The sequence below is a fragment of the Atractosteus spatula genome, chromosome 1, assembly GCF_055471065.1.
Source record: "Atractosteus spatula isolate fAtrSpa1 chromosome 1, fAtrSpa1.hap1, whole genome shotgun sequence".
Taxonomy (NCBI): domain Eukaryota; kingdom Metazoa; phylum Chordata; class Actinopteri; order Semionotiformes; family Lepisosteidae; genus Atractosteus; species Atractosteus spatula.
Genome location: NC_142706.1, coordinates 49,434,224 through 49,452,731, shown reverse-complemented (window position 1 = coordinate 49,452,731; position 18,508 = coordinate 49,434,224). Strand labels below are relative to the sequence as shown.

General features: G+C 38.6%; 1 protein-coding gene across 5 annotated transcripts; it reads right to left on the bottom strand.

Moving 5' to 3' along the window:
* Window positions 1–4,084: 4,084 nt before the first annotated feature.
* Window positions 4,085–18,277, bottom strand: slc49a3 (solute carrier family 49 member 3). 5 transcript variants are annotated; one of them, XR_016091292.1, is made up of 11 exons: window positions 17,808–18,258; window positions 11,989–12,147; window positions 11,082–11,301; window positions 10,470–10,546; window positions 9,958–10,095; window positions 8,934–9,050; window positions 8,081–8,233; window positions 7,587–7,744; window positions 6,320–6,432; window positions 6,134–6,240; window positions 4,085–5,776 (listed from the first exon to the last, which is right to left on the bottom strand). XR_016091292.1 is itself a non-coding variant. In XM_088919801.1 (10 exons), exons 2-10 carry the CDS (start codon window positions 12,016–12,018, stop codon window positions 5,583–5,585), a joined length of 1,200 nt encoding a protein of 399 aa, XP_088775927.1. In that variant the 5' UTR covers window positions 12,019–12,047; window positions 17,808–18,277; the 3' UTR covers window positions 4,085–5,582. The 5 variants fall into 5 exon arrangements, 4 of the variants coding, with proteins under 4 accessions (XP_088775927.1, XP_088775924.1, XP_088775926.1 ...); XM_088919801.1 differs by lacking the exon at window positions 6,134–6,240 and having other exon boundaries at window positions 11,989–12,047; window positions 17,808–18,277; XM_088919798.1 differs by lacking the exon at window positions 6,134–6,240.
* Between the last annotated feature and the right edge of the window lie 231 nt (window positions 18,278–18,508).

The window sequence follows — 18,508 nt, the reverse complement described above, 5'->3', positions numbered from 1 at the left end:
GCTGAAGGATACTGTGTATAGGAGGGTGTTTTCTGCACAACGTCAGCGCCTTGAGTTTTCTGGGCAGAATCTGATGACAACTCCGTTTGCCAAATGGAAAAGCGGACTAATGCAAAACTGAGCATTGTCCTCAAACTTGTATCACGATTGATTCGTATAATTCATATCAAATTATATGTAAAGTATACATAAATCTGTCATAATAATAATTGCTTACACTTATATATCGCTTTTCTGGATACTCCACTCAAAGCGCTTTAGAGGTAATGGGGACTCACCTCCACCACCACCAATGTGCAGCATCCACCTGGATGATGCGACAGCAGCCATAGTGCACCAGAACACTCACCACACATCAGCTCTCAGTGGGGAGGAGAGCAGAGTAATGAAGCCAATTCATAGATGGGGATTATTAGGAGGCCATGATTGGTAAAGGGCACTGGGAATTTTTGCCAGGATGCCTGGGTTACACCCCTACTCTTTACGAGAAACACCCTGGGATTTTTAATGACCACAGAGAGTCAGGACCTCGGTTTTACATCTCATCCGAAGGACAGCGCCTGTTTACAGCATAGTGTCTCCGTCACTATACTGGGGCATTAGGACCCACATGGACCACAGTGTGAGTGCCCCCTGCTGACCCCAGTAACACCTCTTCCAGCAGCAACCTTAGTTTTTCCCAGGAGGTCTCCCATCCAGGTACTGACCAGGCTCACACCTGTTTAGCTTCAGTGGGTTGCCAGTTGTGAGTTGCAGAGTGATATGGCTGCTGGCAGAGCTCTAATTACAATACTTATTGAGGCCAGTTTTTCTATGTTTCTGAGTACTGACATGATTAGGCTACAGGGTGGTGATGCAGCTGCAAATAGTTCACTGGAAATACGGTGCTTTGCCAATTTTTTCTCCATCTGCTTAATTGAACATTCATTTAACTAGTTCTGATTCCAATCCTGTATTACCTCTGTGTCTCCTAGTTTTGGCTCCGATTGGGCCTTAAATCGTCAGTAATAATTGGTGCCTGTAACTTATCTGCTTGGTGTTCTGCTGTTTTTCTTTGCACTCAAATGACGGTTTCAAAAATCCTTTAAAGTGCATTGTTTACAACAACTTCAGAGCACAGAACTTTATGCAGTCTCTCCTCCGCTTGCTAATTAAGAATTTGCTCATTTTAAAGCTTTTTAGTCAGAAGTGATTGGTGATCAATTGGTAATGAACAGACACTGGTAGGAATGATACTGTAACAGGCATCTCTCACAGTGAGTAAGTGTTTTTTCCTTAAATCTAAGTGAGTCCCGACACTCACTCATTAGCACAGCATTCATACCAATTATACCAGCTTTCTGCTAACGATTGGTAGCAGGTTTGTCACCTTCTATCCTGATCTCATCAGGCTGGAACACGTGATTGAAGTCAACCCCTTAGTTACCTGTGAAAGATGTAATACATTGGGGTGGTGTGGTGGCTCCATGGCTAAGGTGCTGTGCCTGTGGCTGGAAGGTTGCTGGTTCATATCCATAGAGGAATCCTATGATGTTGGGCCCCTGAGCAAGGCCCTTAACCCCAACTGCTCCAGGGACACTGTATAAAGGGTTGACTCTGCGCACTAACACCAAGCCTCTCTCTCCCTGTCTGTATCTTATGGAGAGCAAGTTGGGGTATATGGAAAGATGAATTCCTGATACAAGAAATTGTATATGGCCAATAAAGTGATCTTTTTTCACTTTCCTGTTGTTTGTAAATTCTAAGCATTAATGTTGTGTATCTCAAAAAGTTCTTATTTTATAACAGCTGCTTATCCTAATAAGCAGTAAAGACATTTTAGTAAATAAGATGTGTACACCTGTGAGAACTGATAGCATTACAGTGGATGTCCAGAGGTATTCAACAGGCAAGTCACACTGAGTGACAAAACTAGCCAGGGATGTACAGTCATGAGCTGGCACTCCATTTCTGTCTTGTCAGCAGATTTGAGGTTAATGACATCTAAGCCAATAATCATGGCTGAAATATGGTGAGATAGTTTTGTCTCTTACAAAGTCAAATTAAACCTGTTTAAATCGAAATGGGTGTATCCAGTGCGATCTGGGACAGGCACTATTCACTGGGTATTGCAGATAAAGATATTGCCTGGAACAATATATTAAATAATAATAATAGTATGACTCACATTTCTTTACAGGGTGTATTTGATTCCTTGATGATGATACTGTATCTGATATGAAGCTAGTTCCCAGTCCTCTATGTACAATACACCCTACTGCTGAGAGGCATTGGTGGGGACACTGAACATCTCTTACACACCTTCTCCATTCTCTTAATGACAGACTGCTATCTTTTTAGAAACTCTCGATTCATTTGCAGATTTCATTTGTTTCACTCCTGTCCCCCCAGATCTCACTTTGTTGGAAAGCTCTTTCTCACCTGCTCTGTACCTACAGTATTATCATCTGCTCTGTCATCTGTTCCCTGTTCGCCTGTGTTTTAGATCCCCACTACCTTCCCCTCTCTCCCTCACATCTGAAGGCTCAACAGCCAAAACATTGTTACTGTAATTCTTTCTACCCTTCTGCATGGCAATAACTTTAACCTGATCTTTTCCACGTGTTTTGGGAGTGTCGTGTCCAGACGTGTTTTAAGTTCTGGAAGCAAGTCTCTTCCTCTATGTCTATTGTTCTAATAAAGGATTATTGCCTGTTCTCATGTGGTACTCTTGCTACATAATAATTCTTTATATTGGCCTTTTGCATTAGCAGACAAAGATATGATTAACTGGTCTGACTGAAAGTAAAAGGATGATGGCACTGAGTTGAGAGCCTCTGTCCTCTTTCCTCTGTTATCATTGAGTCATTAGTATATTGAGTAATGTCATTTATATGGTGCTCTTAGGGGTATTGTGGGCACTTTGAGTGATGCTGCTAGTGCAGTCAGATCCCTATTGCTAGGGACTGCTGTTGTTATTTAGTCACTCTAGCTAAGGGGGAGGGGATGGAATAGTTAAGTTTTAATGGGGTGAGGGACTTGTTTTTGTGCTTGTATTTTGTTACGTTTAATACGAAGGAAATACTGTATTACAAAATGTTTCATCATTATGAAGCCATATCACTCTGCAACTCACAACTGGCAACCCACTGAAGCTAAACAGGTGTGAGCCTGGTCAGTACCTGGATGGGAGACCTCCTGGGAAAAACTAAGGTTGCTGCTGGAAGAGGTGTTACTGGGGTCAGCAGGGGGCACTCACACTGTGGTCCATGTGGGTCCTAATGCCCAAGTATAGTGACGGAGACACTATGCTGTAAACAGGCGCTGTCCTTCGGATGAGATGTAAAACCGAGGTCCTGACTCTCTGTGGTCATTAAAAATCCCAGGGTGTTTCTCGTAAAGAGTAGGGGTGTAACCCTGGCATCCTGGCAAAAATTCCCAGTGCCCTTTACCAATCATGGCCTCCTAATAATCCCCATCTATGAATTGGCTTCATTACTCTGCTCTCCTCCATGCTGATAGCTGATGTGTGGTGGATGCTGCACATTGGTGGTGGTGGAGGGGAGTCCCCATTACCTGTAAAGTGCTTTGAGTGGAGTGTCCAGAAAAGCGCTATATAAGTGTAAGCAATTATTATTATTATTATTATTATCTCCAAGGAAATTCAGGCTCTTGCTGTAAGTAGCGTTGGTGGAGCAGTAGATGGCACTGTTCCCTCTGAACCACAATTTCTAAATCAATGACCTAGTATGGTTACAGAGAATGCCATAGAAGGTGTTGCCTGTCCTTAGTATAAGATATTAGACCAAGGTCCTGACTACCTTGTCATAAAAGGATTCCATTGCATTTTTTTAAAATTGTTTTTTTTTTCTTAACACCACTCTGGGTTTGTAGAATCTGCTTTTCCTGATATTCCCCCTTAATTCAATTAGTAAAACAATTTCTCACTTCCCGTTCTGATCTGTTGTGTAGTGGAGTTTCTGACACAATGGCTGCCAAGAGTCTTCCAGTCAGGTGCTTCTAACATGGATTAGAGATTATTTTAGCAGTAGAACATGGTCCTTTAGTATACAGTACTTTCACATAATATAACACAAGCTGGTAGTTTTTCAAAAAGTATAAAATGTATTAAACATTAGTAATAAAAGTTACAAAAAATACAGCTTTGATTTGTAATTGTTTGAACTCCAGAGTTTGGGAAGCAAAGATCACGGTAACCTGAAGGTAACCTTTCACCGACATTTTTGAGACTGTACCTTATCATGTCAGATTCCTTAAAATCTATGTATTAGAACTGAACCAATAATGAAACTACAGTTGATTCATCAGGTTTGGCTAATGCAAACTGAACTGTTTACAAAGGCTACGTTGTTACACTACGGTGTTTTACTTTTCAGAAGTAATATGAAATTAATGAATTCAGAACTCAATTAAGATGGAGACAGATGTTTAGATTTAAAACTTTTGTTATGCAGGACTTGAAGGAAACATTAATCTATTCTGAGAAGCCTTCCATCTGAAAGATAAAGCTCCTTGTGTTGATTGAGGAAACACATGCCCTCAAATAACTATAAAACTCTTTTAGAGGAGGAAAAGTTAGGCTGCTATATTTTCTTCACAGCTCCTTTACCTTTGAAAACCCATGCAAGATGGAAACAAGATGCTCAGTAGGGCAGTATAGTGTTTCCTAATAAACCACCATGCCTAAAATATTTTAAGAAATCAATACAATCACTGCTTCAAATACATTTGTACATAGTTTGTTACTTCCAACATTTTAACCAGTTGTTTGCACATACATTACTGCAAATTCACTTAAAGATGGATAATATAATTATTATTGCAGTGTAACAATGTTATTCGGGAGGAGCTGTGGCGAACACCAGTAAAAGTCAACGTCCCATCTGAGGGGGTGGAGGCACCAGTTTGAGGTTACTGAAAACCGAAAAGAAAACAAAAAGGAAAAAAGACAAATGCACCGCTTTGAACAGCGGTGTCCAGGCTGGACTGTCCCTATCTAGCGGGGTCCAGCCTGGGGGAAAAAGAACTTCTTGGAACAGTGGGATCTAGTCTGGACCATCCCTATTTGGTGGGGTCCAGACTAGAAGAAAGGGAGGGCGAGGTCAAAAACAAAAGGAACTCAACTCGCCCCAGTGGAGATACATGGCGGGAAAAGGGAGGAAAAACGCAATCTGCCCCGGTGGGAGAACGACGGCCTCAACACTCTCATCACAATCCCCTGCAGACCTATCCCTGGCGTTCTCCCCTTGCGGGGGTTGCTCGTCCCTCTGGGGAAGTGCTCAGTGTGTCTTAAAGGGCCCCGACAGCTGTGGCTCGTCCTTAGTTAAAGCACAGCTGCCACCCAGAGCTCCACCTCCACATTGAACACGCCCCCACGTAACACCACATGCAGGTTTACAGTTACCAACACGTACAGTATGTTACAAATTTAGGAAGAAATACAAACAAAATTGTATGCATTTTAGAAGTTATGCCACACAGCACTACACCTTTTAGATAAAAGAAAATATATAAACAAATGTACTATTTTCCTATATCAGATTTCTGTAATGACACAATAGATTTGGAAGAAGAATTCTTTGCTAAAGTCTTGGAGTCTGGTTGTCTGTAGAAATCACTCCTGACTCTCCTTCATTAACAGCTTCATCCTTCAGCTCATTGCTATTCCCTTCAAACACTGCTTCTTCTGCTTTGAGCCTTTTGTATTCTGTGTGGAAGAAGATGACAAAATAGCAGGTTCCTACACAGCATAAAGCTGCCATCACCAGAGCTGGCACTGCAAGAGAATGAGAAACACTAAGTGGCAACGTGTGCATTACTCCTTGAAGACCCGTAAAAAAACTGCAGAATGTTAAGACCTTAGGCTATTTAAAATCACATCTGTTTTATTTAAAACCACTGTGGAAAGAGTCAGTTCTGCAACAGCTGTTCCTCTTTCTTGTTTTTTGAACTGAGATTTAAAAATGTTAGTATGCAGCCCACTATACACATGACAATCAAGTGCTTTGGAACCTTTGGATTCCCAAAATTCAATTCTGGGGTTTTTGAGACACTTTAATTACATCTTTTTGACTAGCTCCTTATTCTCCATATTGTTCTCTGAAACATCATGCATTTCCACAGTTTTTCTTACCGTACATCATCTTGTTTCGATATTTGAATGTTGCAGTATCATGCTGCACTTTTAGGTGCTAAAAGCATTTTCTCAAAGGTTTATCTGCACCATCAGGTCAGCTCTAACTGTAATGATGATAAAAAAGATCAGCCAGAAGGTTTCTGATATTTTAATTTGACAAAGGTCTAAGACTGTGCATTTTACCTTTCCAGCTCAAGGCAGAATTATCTCCTAGTGCACAGGCTGAATAAGGCAGATCTGCAAGTGGCTTAGTCAGCAGCTGTAACACGATAATGAAGACAATGGACTGGATTTGTCTGCAATGAGATGCATTAGGAAGGAATTAAAACATTTTGCTCTTGTTTTATTCTAATTACATCAGTTCTGATTTGAAAGACTGTGACGTAAGAGTCAATTTAATGTCCAAAACTAAAGAGTTAAGACTGAGGCAGTGTCCCAAAAGCCACACCAAAGCTCTAAGCCCTTCCTCCAAGACCAAACTTCTGTGACGCAGAGCAGGTGTGGACTTAAGTTGTGCAAAAATTTCAGGTTGCACCGTTACAAAAAGGGCAATAAGACACATCACTTGTTGGTTACAGCTCGCGGTGAAAATGCTTCCTGTTGTTTTACTGCTTTCACACTGCTTCTTTTCCAATGGCTAAGTACATACCAAGCGAACCATTTTTCAAATAATTTTTCATTCTCTGCTCACAGTTTCATCTCACAATGTCATCTTGTCCGTAGACACCGTACACTGTAGGTGAACGAATATTCATCACTCAAAATGGAATAACGAAATAATAACTTTATCTCAACACTTCATACCTAGAATACAAATTAATCTAAAGTAGCCTAGTTAAATTTTGTTTTTGCATAAAACATTATGAGTTTTAAAACTGTAAAAATGTCCAGTTTTATCAACACATGAATATTTTATTCCCCATGGCAACTTCCCACAGCTTTGATGGGTTAGAACATGAAACATCACAATTTTGCAAGGAATTTGGGGTAATTCCCTTCAGCGATGTCAGCTTCTATGCAGACATATCAGAAGGGTTCATAAAGGGTTAACTGAAACACAATTTAGAAAATGTGACACCCTAAGCCTTTGCAGATCCGAGCAGAAACATGCATGTAAAAGACATGAGACCGCAAGTACAGATATTGGGACATGGCGTTGGTCTAGTTGCACAGACAATTATAACAATTCAAAAAGTGCTTTACACATAGAAGAAAACCCACTTAATCCACCACTGAAATAAAGAGAAATGTGTGCAATCTAAAGACCCAGAGAGAGGCAAACCTTTTGCAAAAAGACTTCTTTGTAAACTCCACAGATAAGTCAGAATGAGATTCTAATTTTCATTTGTTTTGTGAAGAGAAGACATATAAATATTATAGGCTTAAAGCTATCCCTTTTAAATTATCACTTTGAATAAATGTCTAAAATCTTGGAAGAGACAGTCTTTACCCAGATATGAAAATGAGTCCTGCAGATGTTGCCTCTCCAACGGGATAGGAACACTCTACTGATAATTCCATGGCAATGGGATATACTGAGAATCCAAACAAGCCAAAAAGAGAGCAAACAGCAGCCACCGCATAGCTCTGTTGTTCCATCTGAGATACCTGTTGGTCGAACAAAAGCAAGGAAAACATCAACAGGAAAAATCCCATAAATGCATACTCCTCACCCAGTCATCCATACTACCATTAGGGTGTTTTAGCAAAACTTCGGAAGTTGAACAGCATGGATTTAATTTTGTGATTCTCAGGTAGTAGGACTAATCGGAGCAGATCTGCACTCTGACTAGGGAAGCTCATTGAGTGTAGAATTGTCAATTTTGTGTCATAGAATTTTCATTTCTAAAATATTGTACAGCAAGTATGTGTGGGTACCAACTTTTTAAAATACAAATCCATAAAAAGAAATGAACTAATATGTTCATTTCAAACTCAACTTACCACAGCAAACACAATGCAGGCCAGTGAGGAAAGACACATGTTGATTTTGGTGACTTCTATGAAATTCTTTGTCCTGTCTACGTACATCCCAAAAACAAAAGCTCCCAGTATACCAAACACAATAAAGAGGGCACCACAAAGTCCTGCAAATTCCTGTTTAATGAAATAAAGGCAGTCATTCATTCCGTATTTCTTGTATCAGCATTTTACCACGTCAGTACTTAACAGCTCAGAAGATCATGAGGTTATAAATGTACTGAATTTTCTAACAGTGTTTTATATCTCTTCAGTAATCAGTATGATTTCCTTTTTCAGTTTTGAATTGTTGACTATTTTCTTCCTTTTTATGTACCCTCACTATGGAATAATTGATTGCAAGTCAGACATATTCACTTCTACCTTGGTGCTACTTTTACAACACTTCCTAATATAAAATTACATCCAACCACTGAAACATTCACCGTCAAGTCACCCACTTGTTTTTCACACTGTGAGCTCTGATGGCAGAGCTAAGGTATCAGAGCCACCTTTTACTGTTCATACTGCAAGTTTACAGGCACCAAGCAAACCAGAGGCTGCTGTTGTACAGAAAGGCAAGAATATAATAGTCGTGAACAAACCCAACCAAATCTCAAAACAACTGGCTAGTTAAAGTAACAGTGGACTGAAAAAACAGGTTATATTCATTAAGTGATTTCTGCATTATAGGGTCCGGCTTCTGCTCTAAATGTGCCTTTTCATTCTGGTACGTCTGTTCTGATTAGTGTGCCTGCAGCCTTCCTTCACAGTGGACCAAGAATACTTTTAAACTGTAAGTCTGAGATACTGATGTTTGGATCCTGTATTTACTTACATTTGAGTATCCTTTAACGCACAGCATCTGCTCCAGCAGTGTGGAAAAGCAAGTGAAAATGGCAATCCCACAGCCGAAGCACAGCAGAAGAATCATGTATGCTTTGTTCTTTAGCAGCTGCAGACAAAGAGCAGATAGAAGAATGTTGTTCAGCATTAAGTTCTGTTTGTGCAAGCCTGGCTCACTCCTACTTTCCCTTCAGTCTAAACAAAGACCGAACCTTAAGTAAGCTACAGTACATGCTCTTAAAGTCATATTAGCACCATCACCTACTGTACATATCCCACTCCCCAACAAAGATGTTAATTGTGAAAACACAGCACTGTAACGTATTGTGAGTACTCAATCACTTGAATCAGCACATAATACTTATTCTTAGAAAGTGTTTTTGTCATTTTAATTTTTAAATCAAATCTGATGATGCAGTATCACTGATAAAAATAAACATAAATAAATAGAATTTGCTTGAAGTGTTTTGCTGAGACAACTGGTTATGGGATTGTATTAGTTTACACAATTTCATATCTTCATATATTGCTGCCTTTCTTCTGGAATCAAAAGTTTAGTTTCCAAAAATTAGGAAATATTTTTACCTGTTACTCTTCCAGTTTCTTTTAGAGGTAAAAAAAGGTTTGCCAAAATGTACTTATTTAAAACTGATGTTATGAGTTAGATTTATATCATTACTAAGTAATAATTACTGCATGTTTTTTGTAATACTAGTAATACGTACTGTATGCTATTGCTATTAGTAATAATTTACAAAAAAGGAATAGGAGATTAATGAGTAGGATTATGAATCATGAACACCAAGTGTTTCTACAGACACTTCTGAGAAAAACAGGAACCAGAAACATGACAGAGCTCTTTCCCAAACATCTCAGAATGTTCAGAGAACTACTAGAGACATCCGAAACTGATCTGGATGAAACACTTAATTCAAATTACCAAAACTTTATCATCATCTTTCTGTTATCACAGTAGAGCAGACATTCAGGATTACATCCATTTTTTAACTCTTTACCAGATTTATTCCTGCAAAAAATGGCTCCGAACTGGATATTTCAGCACTGGCAGAAGGAGGTGTCGGGGGAACACTGTCTCGGATGCCCAGTGTTGCTAGGAGACAGACAATGGAAGCTGGAATAGTATAAATTCCCAGCTACAACCAAAAAAAACATTTCAAATTAATTTTAGATTAATCATCACAAAATCACTGTATTAAAAATATTTTCACAATTAACAGTAAAATATAAATGGTTAATTTTAGGAAACAATTTGGTCAGAAAGATTATAGAAATAATATTGTGATACAATTTTGATTTGGTTCATATAATTGCGGAATAAGAAATTGATTTTGCATTAATATGAGTCATTTCTAAAGTTAGATTTAGTTTCAGCTTAGTTCAGCTTCAGGTTCGTGTAGAAGGAAAAAAGTTAAAGAAATAATCCTTTTTTCAGGGATGACATCTCTACCCCAGAATATCTGATTTCCTTTTGTGAAAGTGTCAGCTTTTTCCCCAACAATGCACTCACCAATAACGGAATTTCATTTTTTTCCTTAACAATCAAAGGAGAAATGATGTTTGCAAGCAGAATTCCCAAAGGGTTTGCTGCAACAAAAATAAAAAACTATGTGATATGATTTAACATATTGTCACACATATTATTTTACCCTAGATATACATTTAACTGATGTTTTTACTCTGTATTTTACTGTACAGAAATACAAACCTCGGACATCACAGCGGTCTTAGCTGAAATTGCAATTTGGTAAATGTACAGTACAGTATCAGTATATACATTTCAATATATTAATATCAATATGATGATAAATACAAGGTCCCATATTATAGAGAATATAGAAATACAGATAGAGTGGTCTAGATTTGGCCATTTCTTGGCTGCCAATGTATTAACTGCAGCTTCTTATTAAAGTTCCCATTTGTAATTTAAAGAGTTTAAGTCTGAGTTGGTCTTTGAGCATTTGTGGAAGTAGGTTATAAGCCATTTTATTACTTCCATGCAGGTGTTTATGGATCAAAGATGCTTTATTTCACAGTGGTAGACACTCTTCAAATTGGACTGCATTGACTAGAAGAAATCACAGCCACTTTCCTGGCATCAAAACATTCCTCAGTCACTTACACATGGAGGCGAGCATATTGGCAGTGGCTCTCTGGTGTTCTGGAAACCAGAGTGCTGCCATTTTGGTGGGCGAGAAGATGACCAGTGGCTGAGCCAGAGCACACAGGGTCTGTCCAGCCATCAGCATGGGGTAGTTTCCCAGGGTGTTAGGGGTAAGCCCCAGAATGCTGACGAGGCGAAGGATACTCCCGGACATGTTCAGCCAGGAGCTGAGTATCAGCTGCAGCCCAAGAGGATGGAGGACACAAAATGATAGATAATTAAGAAAACAACCACTCCTGGGACTTCCTGCATTCACATGACTCTCTGTACCAAGCAAACACCTAAAATTCCTTCTGACAATACCTTAAGTTTTAAATTTACTGTATGAGACAATCACCTAATAACAATTATTTTAACTAAAACGAACGTAACCCAGTATTAAATTACTATTTAAGCTGCTTTTTACTAAAAATGATTACACACATATTCCCCTACTGAAGTGCAGCTCTGCTGCAAAATGATAACAGAGGTAGAAATCATAGATGAGAACTTGCTACCTTGGATGATTGATTTGAACAGAAGCAATTTCTTGGTTAACATATAGAAGAAAGGAATTGAGAAATACTGCATTTAATTTCATTTCCTTTTTGCTCATAAGCTAGAATGAGCTTTCTGTAGTGGTGACAACACTATAGATGCACAACATAAAAAGTAAGATCTCGTTCATATAGCAACAATACTTTATATTATTTCATAGGAAATAAAATGCTTTACAATTTTGTTCATAATTAAAGCAGCCAATAAGACTGCACAAATAAAGTGTAAACAGAGAGCATGATGCAAAATTAAGTTAGACTCTCTATATCATAAATTTAAAAAGACACTGCAGTAACAGCTCACGGATATAGCATTTTCTAAAACTCACCGACGTTCGCAGTCCTAAAGTGTCAAGCATCCATGTTGTTCCAAAGCTCACAGGAATGGCTACAACCATGTAAACAAGTGACAGCCAGTTAATCTGATCCAGAGTGGCATGAAAAAACTGGGCTGTCTGGTCAGCAACTGGAGCAAAACTCAACCATAGCTGAAAACAGAGACACAGCTATAATTTGAGAACAGAAAGACAACCAGCTTCTGAAATACAGATCAATATAACAAGTGTTAAAGTAATACCCAAACACATACATAGAATATAAAAAGACATTGGCTGATTTAGGTATTACAGCAAACAAGAGTGAACTCTGCCCCAGCCTCTTCAACCATTTCTACCTCTTGAGAGGTTCTAAAAAGTAGTCAGAAAGATTAGATTAGAGTTTAAGCATAACAAAAAGTTACACTTAAGTGAAAAAATAAACCTGAATAAGGAGTAATGGACCAAACAAATAGATTTCTAGAATATTTTGTAATAGTTCCAAAGGGCATTTTATACAAAAATATTGCGATATACGAGTTCTTGTTTGTCACACCACAGATTTCAGCACACCAACAAAATTGTATTCTTAGTTACATAGTAATGCAAGCTAACATTTTCTAAGATATTTTTGAACAGATTTCCCTTTCTAATCTTCTGCTTCCCTTTTCATATTTAATATTGTGTGGTATGGTCAGTCACCTGAATTGCAGAACTACAACTGACACCTGATTTCTGCACCAAGCAGAATTTCTCAGAGAGCAGGAAGAAGCACTAGTTGTGTTTCATAATTTCATGTGATGTGGGCACGCTAGATATACCAAGTACTCTTCCGTTGCACCTGCACAATAAAAGTGTAAGCAGCGTGCCGCATGATGCAAACGTTTAGCAATACTGTTTATACTGTCTTTATACTGTTGGGAGGGGCTTTTAAGAGACAAATAAATGACAATTTAGAGACAACGGTCAACATCTAGGTAGTGTCAACATTTGCAGTTCTCAGGAGATTCAAATCAAGAAAGGAAGTGAGCTGTTTATTGAGTTTATTGAGACAGGAATTGTCTGGTGTCCCTTGGTTAATTAAGTTCCTGGTAAGTGATTAAGAGTCAGAGGATAAAAAGAGAGGAGAGAGGAGACAGAGCAGAGAGAAGAAACAGTGTCTGGAAGGATGTCCTTGTTCCGATCAGCTTTTAAGACTACAAGTTAAGTATTTGAACCTTGTGAAGAGATCATGGCATTCTGTTGTTTTAAGAAAACTGATTTCCTTTATAAAGAATCCCTAGGTTAAAAATAGTCTCTTCTAGTTAGTGGATGCATTTTTTTAGACTAGGGATAGGTTCCCAGTAACTTTGTAGCATCCAGATATATATAGAGAGATTCAACTGTAGGTCATGTTCTATTTGGTTTAGAAGGCAAGCTTATCATATCTTTTTGGCCTGTTAGATATTATATAGAATTTGAATATTTTGCTTGGTCAGGATGTAGGCCTCCTACATTTTACTTATTGATTATTCCACAAGGCCATTTTCACCATTCACCTTTTTGTAACCCCTTATTTATAACAGTTTTATAACTTACATTTTAAAATACACTGCTAATTTTGCACTTTACCACATACATTCTGTAATACCAGAGTAAGATATAATCTACGTATCCATTTACTGTTATCAAAGTTTCTAAAACCACCACAGTTTTCAGGACAAAACCTATGTTATTGTAAGTGTCTGTCTGGACATGAACAAGCTTTCTGGAAACGTAATTCAACAACAGTTTAACACCTGTGCCAACAAGCAAGTTGCCTTTGAGAATAATTTTATGCATCATTTGTTTTGCCGCGAGTACCTGTGGTGCTGTGCGGAATAGCAAGTCAAGATCTAAGAGCTCTGGGTATCTCCAAGGGTATTCAGGGAGAGTCAAATGCAACAAGTGTAGGAGTAGAAAGGGCTGTCTGGGGTTTTTCAGGCAGACTGGTGTCAAGTTAAAGGCTGCCTGGGGTTTCAAGCAGACGGGGTTGACAGCAGCAGATGTGCCTGGGTCTTCCAAACAGCCAGGCAGCTCGGTGGTTCAGGCAGACCAGCGAGGCTGCCCAGTTTTCAGGCAGTTATAGACTGAGTCCGGCTGCCCAGGATTTAAGGCTGGCAAGCTAAGATGCCCAGGTTCCAAGCAGAGGAGACTGGCGGCTTAAGCGGTGCTTGACACAGTTCTTGACAGAGTTCTCAATCTGTATTTGGATGTAAACGGATCTGATCACCAATGGCTGTCAGTAGCCCAATGACAGAGTGCCAAATAAGCTGTGAATCAAGCCTTTATGTGGGTGATAATTAGAGGCTTGATTAGTAGCCTCTTTAGTCAAAGATTAGTAGATTAGTAGCCTCTTTAGCCGATGATTAGTAGATTTGCTGCCTGATTCAAAGGCAACCGGACGAACAGACAAGCAGCCTGATCTCGTTCTTGCAGGCTCGGCGGGTGGGTGAGCACTTGTGGGAATGCTGCCGTTGCCCATGGCAACTGCAGGCTGGGAGCCACTCCCGGGCCGGGTGCGGCATCATTACTTTTATGGATATGCATAAACTAATTAACAACGATTACAGACATATATGATAAATATATCCTGTAACAACGCCTTCTAAATATGGTGTCTTTATTTCTTGCTTATTTTTCTCAGCCTAATGTGGAAATAAAACATTGTTACAGCATGTATGAAAATGCATGAGGATCTTGCTGCACATAAGGGTAGAAATTGTCTCGGTAAGCAATTGTACAACAATTTTATTTGCAAAAATGAAAATGAAAATTTTCTGGAAATACAAAGGAGTAAAAAATTAAATAGATTTGTATTACAGGGAAAAGTTAAATGCTTTTTTATTACGTTTCAGTTAACTACAGTAGACCACTGAGCTAGTCTAACTGCAAAGTCACTTGATTTGACATAACCTTTAACCACAGCATTTTCATCAGATTCTCTTCTCAAAATGGCTACTATACTAACATACAGGAAATACTTAATTTACTTTTACCAGCCACTCCTGCTTAAATAAAGGAATTAATCACAGGCCACAACCTTAGCAGCTGAGGCAAAGGAATTACACTGAAATTCTAAGATAACAAAAAAAAAAACTATTGTATACACACATACAGCTGGCTGAAACGTATCTCAAATAAAACAAGACTACTATGCATGTTTTGGCAACAAATGGTAGGTCTTTACACAACAAGGTCAAACAGTGGTAACTACTTGTTTAAGCCATGGGGCGTGGTTTTCTATTAGATCAGCCAACTTCATATGCTTTAAAAACAAACCATTCTTGGTGAACATCAATAATTTCAAACCTCAATTTGTATACCATGTTGCATACGCATGGCAGGAATAATTACCATGAAGGACTTATTGTAATAAGAGTGGCACTGTGGTGTAGTGGTTAGCAATACTGCCTTGCAGTACTGGGACCCTGGTTTCAATTCTGGACCTGGGGTGCTATCTCCCCTGTTTTTGTGTGGGTTTCTTCCCCAGTCCAGAAACATACTGGAAGGTTAATTGGCTTCTGGTAAAACTGGCCCTGGTGTGATTATGTCTGTCTGTCCTGTGACAGACTCGAGTCTTGTACATGGTGTATCTCACCTTGTGCCCATTGCTTGCTAGTATTGGCTATAGCTCTCCTGTGGCCCTTAATTGGAACGTTAAAGTCATTAAAAATGGATGGATGAATGGATTTATTATAACAAAGACATAAAAAACAGGGATTAGAGTATACAAAGGTGCAGTAACTCTACAATATAATGCCAAAAACAATTAATTAATACTCAGAATTTATAGTGTGATAGATTTATTTTGATAACCATGATGTTTTATACCACTGTCAATTTTATATGATCAAAATAATCCAAATACTAAATTGGTGAGGTTAGAGACCAGAATCTGACATACAGTATGAATTTATGAAGAAAATGACAAAGCTATAATGGAATGAGATATCAGCCTGATAAAAAGCAGAAAAGGACATAAAATTCATCAGGCAGACATTAATGACTTTGAGGTAACCAGTTGCTTTGATTTAATTTTGAGAACCCAGTTATTTGGCAAAGATACAAACAATTTTCAAAAAGTACATTTCACAAAGGAAATGTATGTGATAAAGTCACATATAATTCTTAATAATTTATCTTTTTCGATAAATTATTTTTTGTTGATAGCTTCTCCTTTGGTGGGGACTTGTATCTGCCCACTAAATATTAGCCAATAGGAACTGACCTGAAGTTTTCATTTACTTCAGATTGAAGTCCATGAATGTTAAGGGCACATTTTGCTCTAAAAAGCTTCTAAAATCATCCTAGTAGTGCTGCATGCCAATCAGTGTTAATTGAATACTAGTGTACTGTGTGCAGCAGAAAGACACAAGGAGAGGAAACACTGATCCTCTTAAATGAGCATGCCAATCTGAAGGAGTATTGCTACAGCTCCATGAACTCTAGGGCAGGGATCCCCAGTCCTTTTCTTGGGGAACCACACACTTGCTGTATATGTACTCTTTACTAAACTGAATCTTTAACAGAACTAACACTGTAGATCAGAGGTTTCCAGCTGTAGACACACTGGGCCTCCTGTGCCACGACTGGGGGCCTCACCTCCAACATGTTCAAACTCAAATGAACTATTACTTGATTAATAAAAGCTTGATTTCTGGAAGTGAGTGTTAAGCCAGAATAAAGACCTAAACGTGGGAACCCCTGATAAAGGGTAGGAATCTGCAGCATTGCTGATCTGAAGGACTGCAATGTCTTCCCAGTAGTTTTTTCAGCAGCCTTAGTCAATGAGCAGAGATGTTAACAGCATGTTAACTCCTAATTAAGAAAATGATTAATCCAATTAAGCCATTTAGAGGTGAGTACAAACCAAAACCAGAAGTCTGTGGCAATCAAGTACCAGGACCGCAGAATTCTGACCTAAGGTAATTCATCAATTGTGTTCCATGTTTACAAAGTTTATTTTAAAGTGACATGCCTACCTTAAAAGGGCAATTTACAACTATTGCATCTTCACTACATTCCAATTCAGCAAAACCTATTTATTGTCAATTGGATAGAGGATGATTTTTTTAATTGTAAACCATAATTATGTCATAATTGCACAAGTCAGAATCGAACCTAGAACCCAAGAACTGTGATCGATAACCTCCATGTCACCGTGCTGCCCTGAAACAAAGCTCTCAACGGCTCAGGTGTAAAGGGAAAAATGGTTTGACTTGTTCTTTTATTAGCAGGGGTACTGTGTTATACCAGGACGCGAGTTCTGACAAAATTTGAAGGAACGTCACGTGACAAAAACAATCTAAAACTATTCAGGAATACTAAAGAGAGCGTCATGTGTGATTAGGTCAGCATCAAAACTCCAGAGCACTGAAATAGCGGCTGAACTTAACCCTTCACCCGAATGCTTACCCTTTTAGCTTTACATTCATCGCCCAACCACATACCTTACTTTTACAGTCAGAAATCAGAACTCATTCCCTACAATGGATTTGTTGAGTTCTTATCCTTTAGGATCAACCCTGATGTAATTGTTTTGCTTCTTTTCAGAATACTACACCGGATTGTAAGTCTTATCTCTGGGCTAAACACAGTAGAATTAACCTAATAAAATCTGTAGTACATTTTATTTTATGTTTTTAAGCAATCATTTGATTCCAAATCCCAAACATTTATCATAATACGCCAATTACAAGAGTCAGGTTTCTCAATCGACGAGATATTGGTTGCACTTATTGATAAAAACAATTAATTGGTTAGATTAGTTTTATTAATCCTAAAACAATAAAAAACCTAATTTCAATACCTACCATTGAGTTAGAACTGTTGAGGATACAGATCACAAGCAGGAGGAACCATCTCCGCTTGTACACCTTATACTTCAGAAGTTTAGTCAGATCTTCATTTGGCTCGGGAACCCGTATAACATCATCACTGTCGGAATCCCCATCCTCTTCCATTCCTTCAACACGAGTCCGTCTTCTGACTCTAACCGCAGTCTGTTTCTTTTTTCAGTCACTCTGAACTGAAGAAACGAAACCCGGGCAATGATCTGAATTAATGAAAAATCTTATTCGCTAGAAAAACTATACAAAATCTTCCGTCTCCACGCGGAAGAACCAGTCTTTTAAATCTATTTTTTAAATGAAAGGAAAAATATAATCTTTTGTGAATAATGAAATGTATGCAGGTCAGTGGACTCTTCTCGGCGGATAAAAAAACAAAATGCAACCGAAGATTACCTTAACACACTTGTCTATCTCACGGGATCTGGAGCAACGGGCAAATCGGCTGACTCCCTGCTACCACTCCCTTTGTGTCGCCCAACCTGCTCCCTGTACTGCAGAGTCATAGTGCCTGTCGTTTTCAACGTTCATAAACGGCACTAATCTTTTTACAATAGATTTTTAAATTTCTTTTTTACACCTTAAATGTTCTCATTTGCAACGTGACTGTCATCATCATTATTATTATTATTTTACATGGCTTCTGATATTTTCTCGGTTTAACT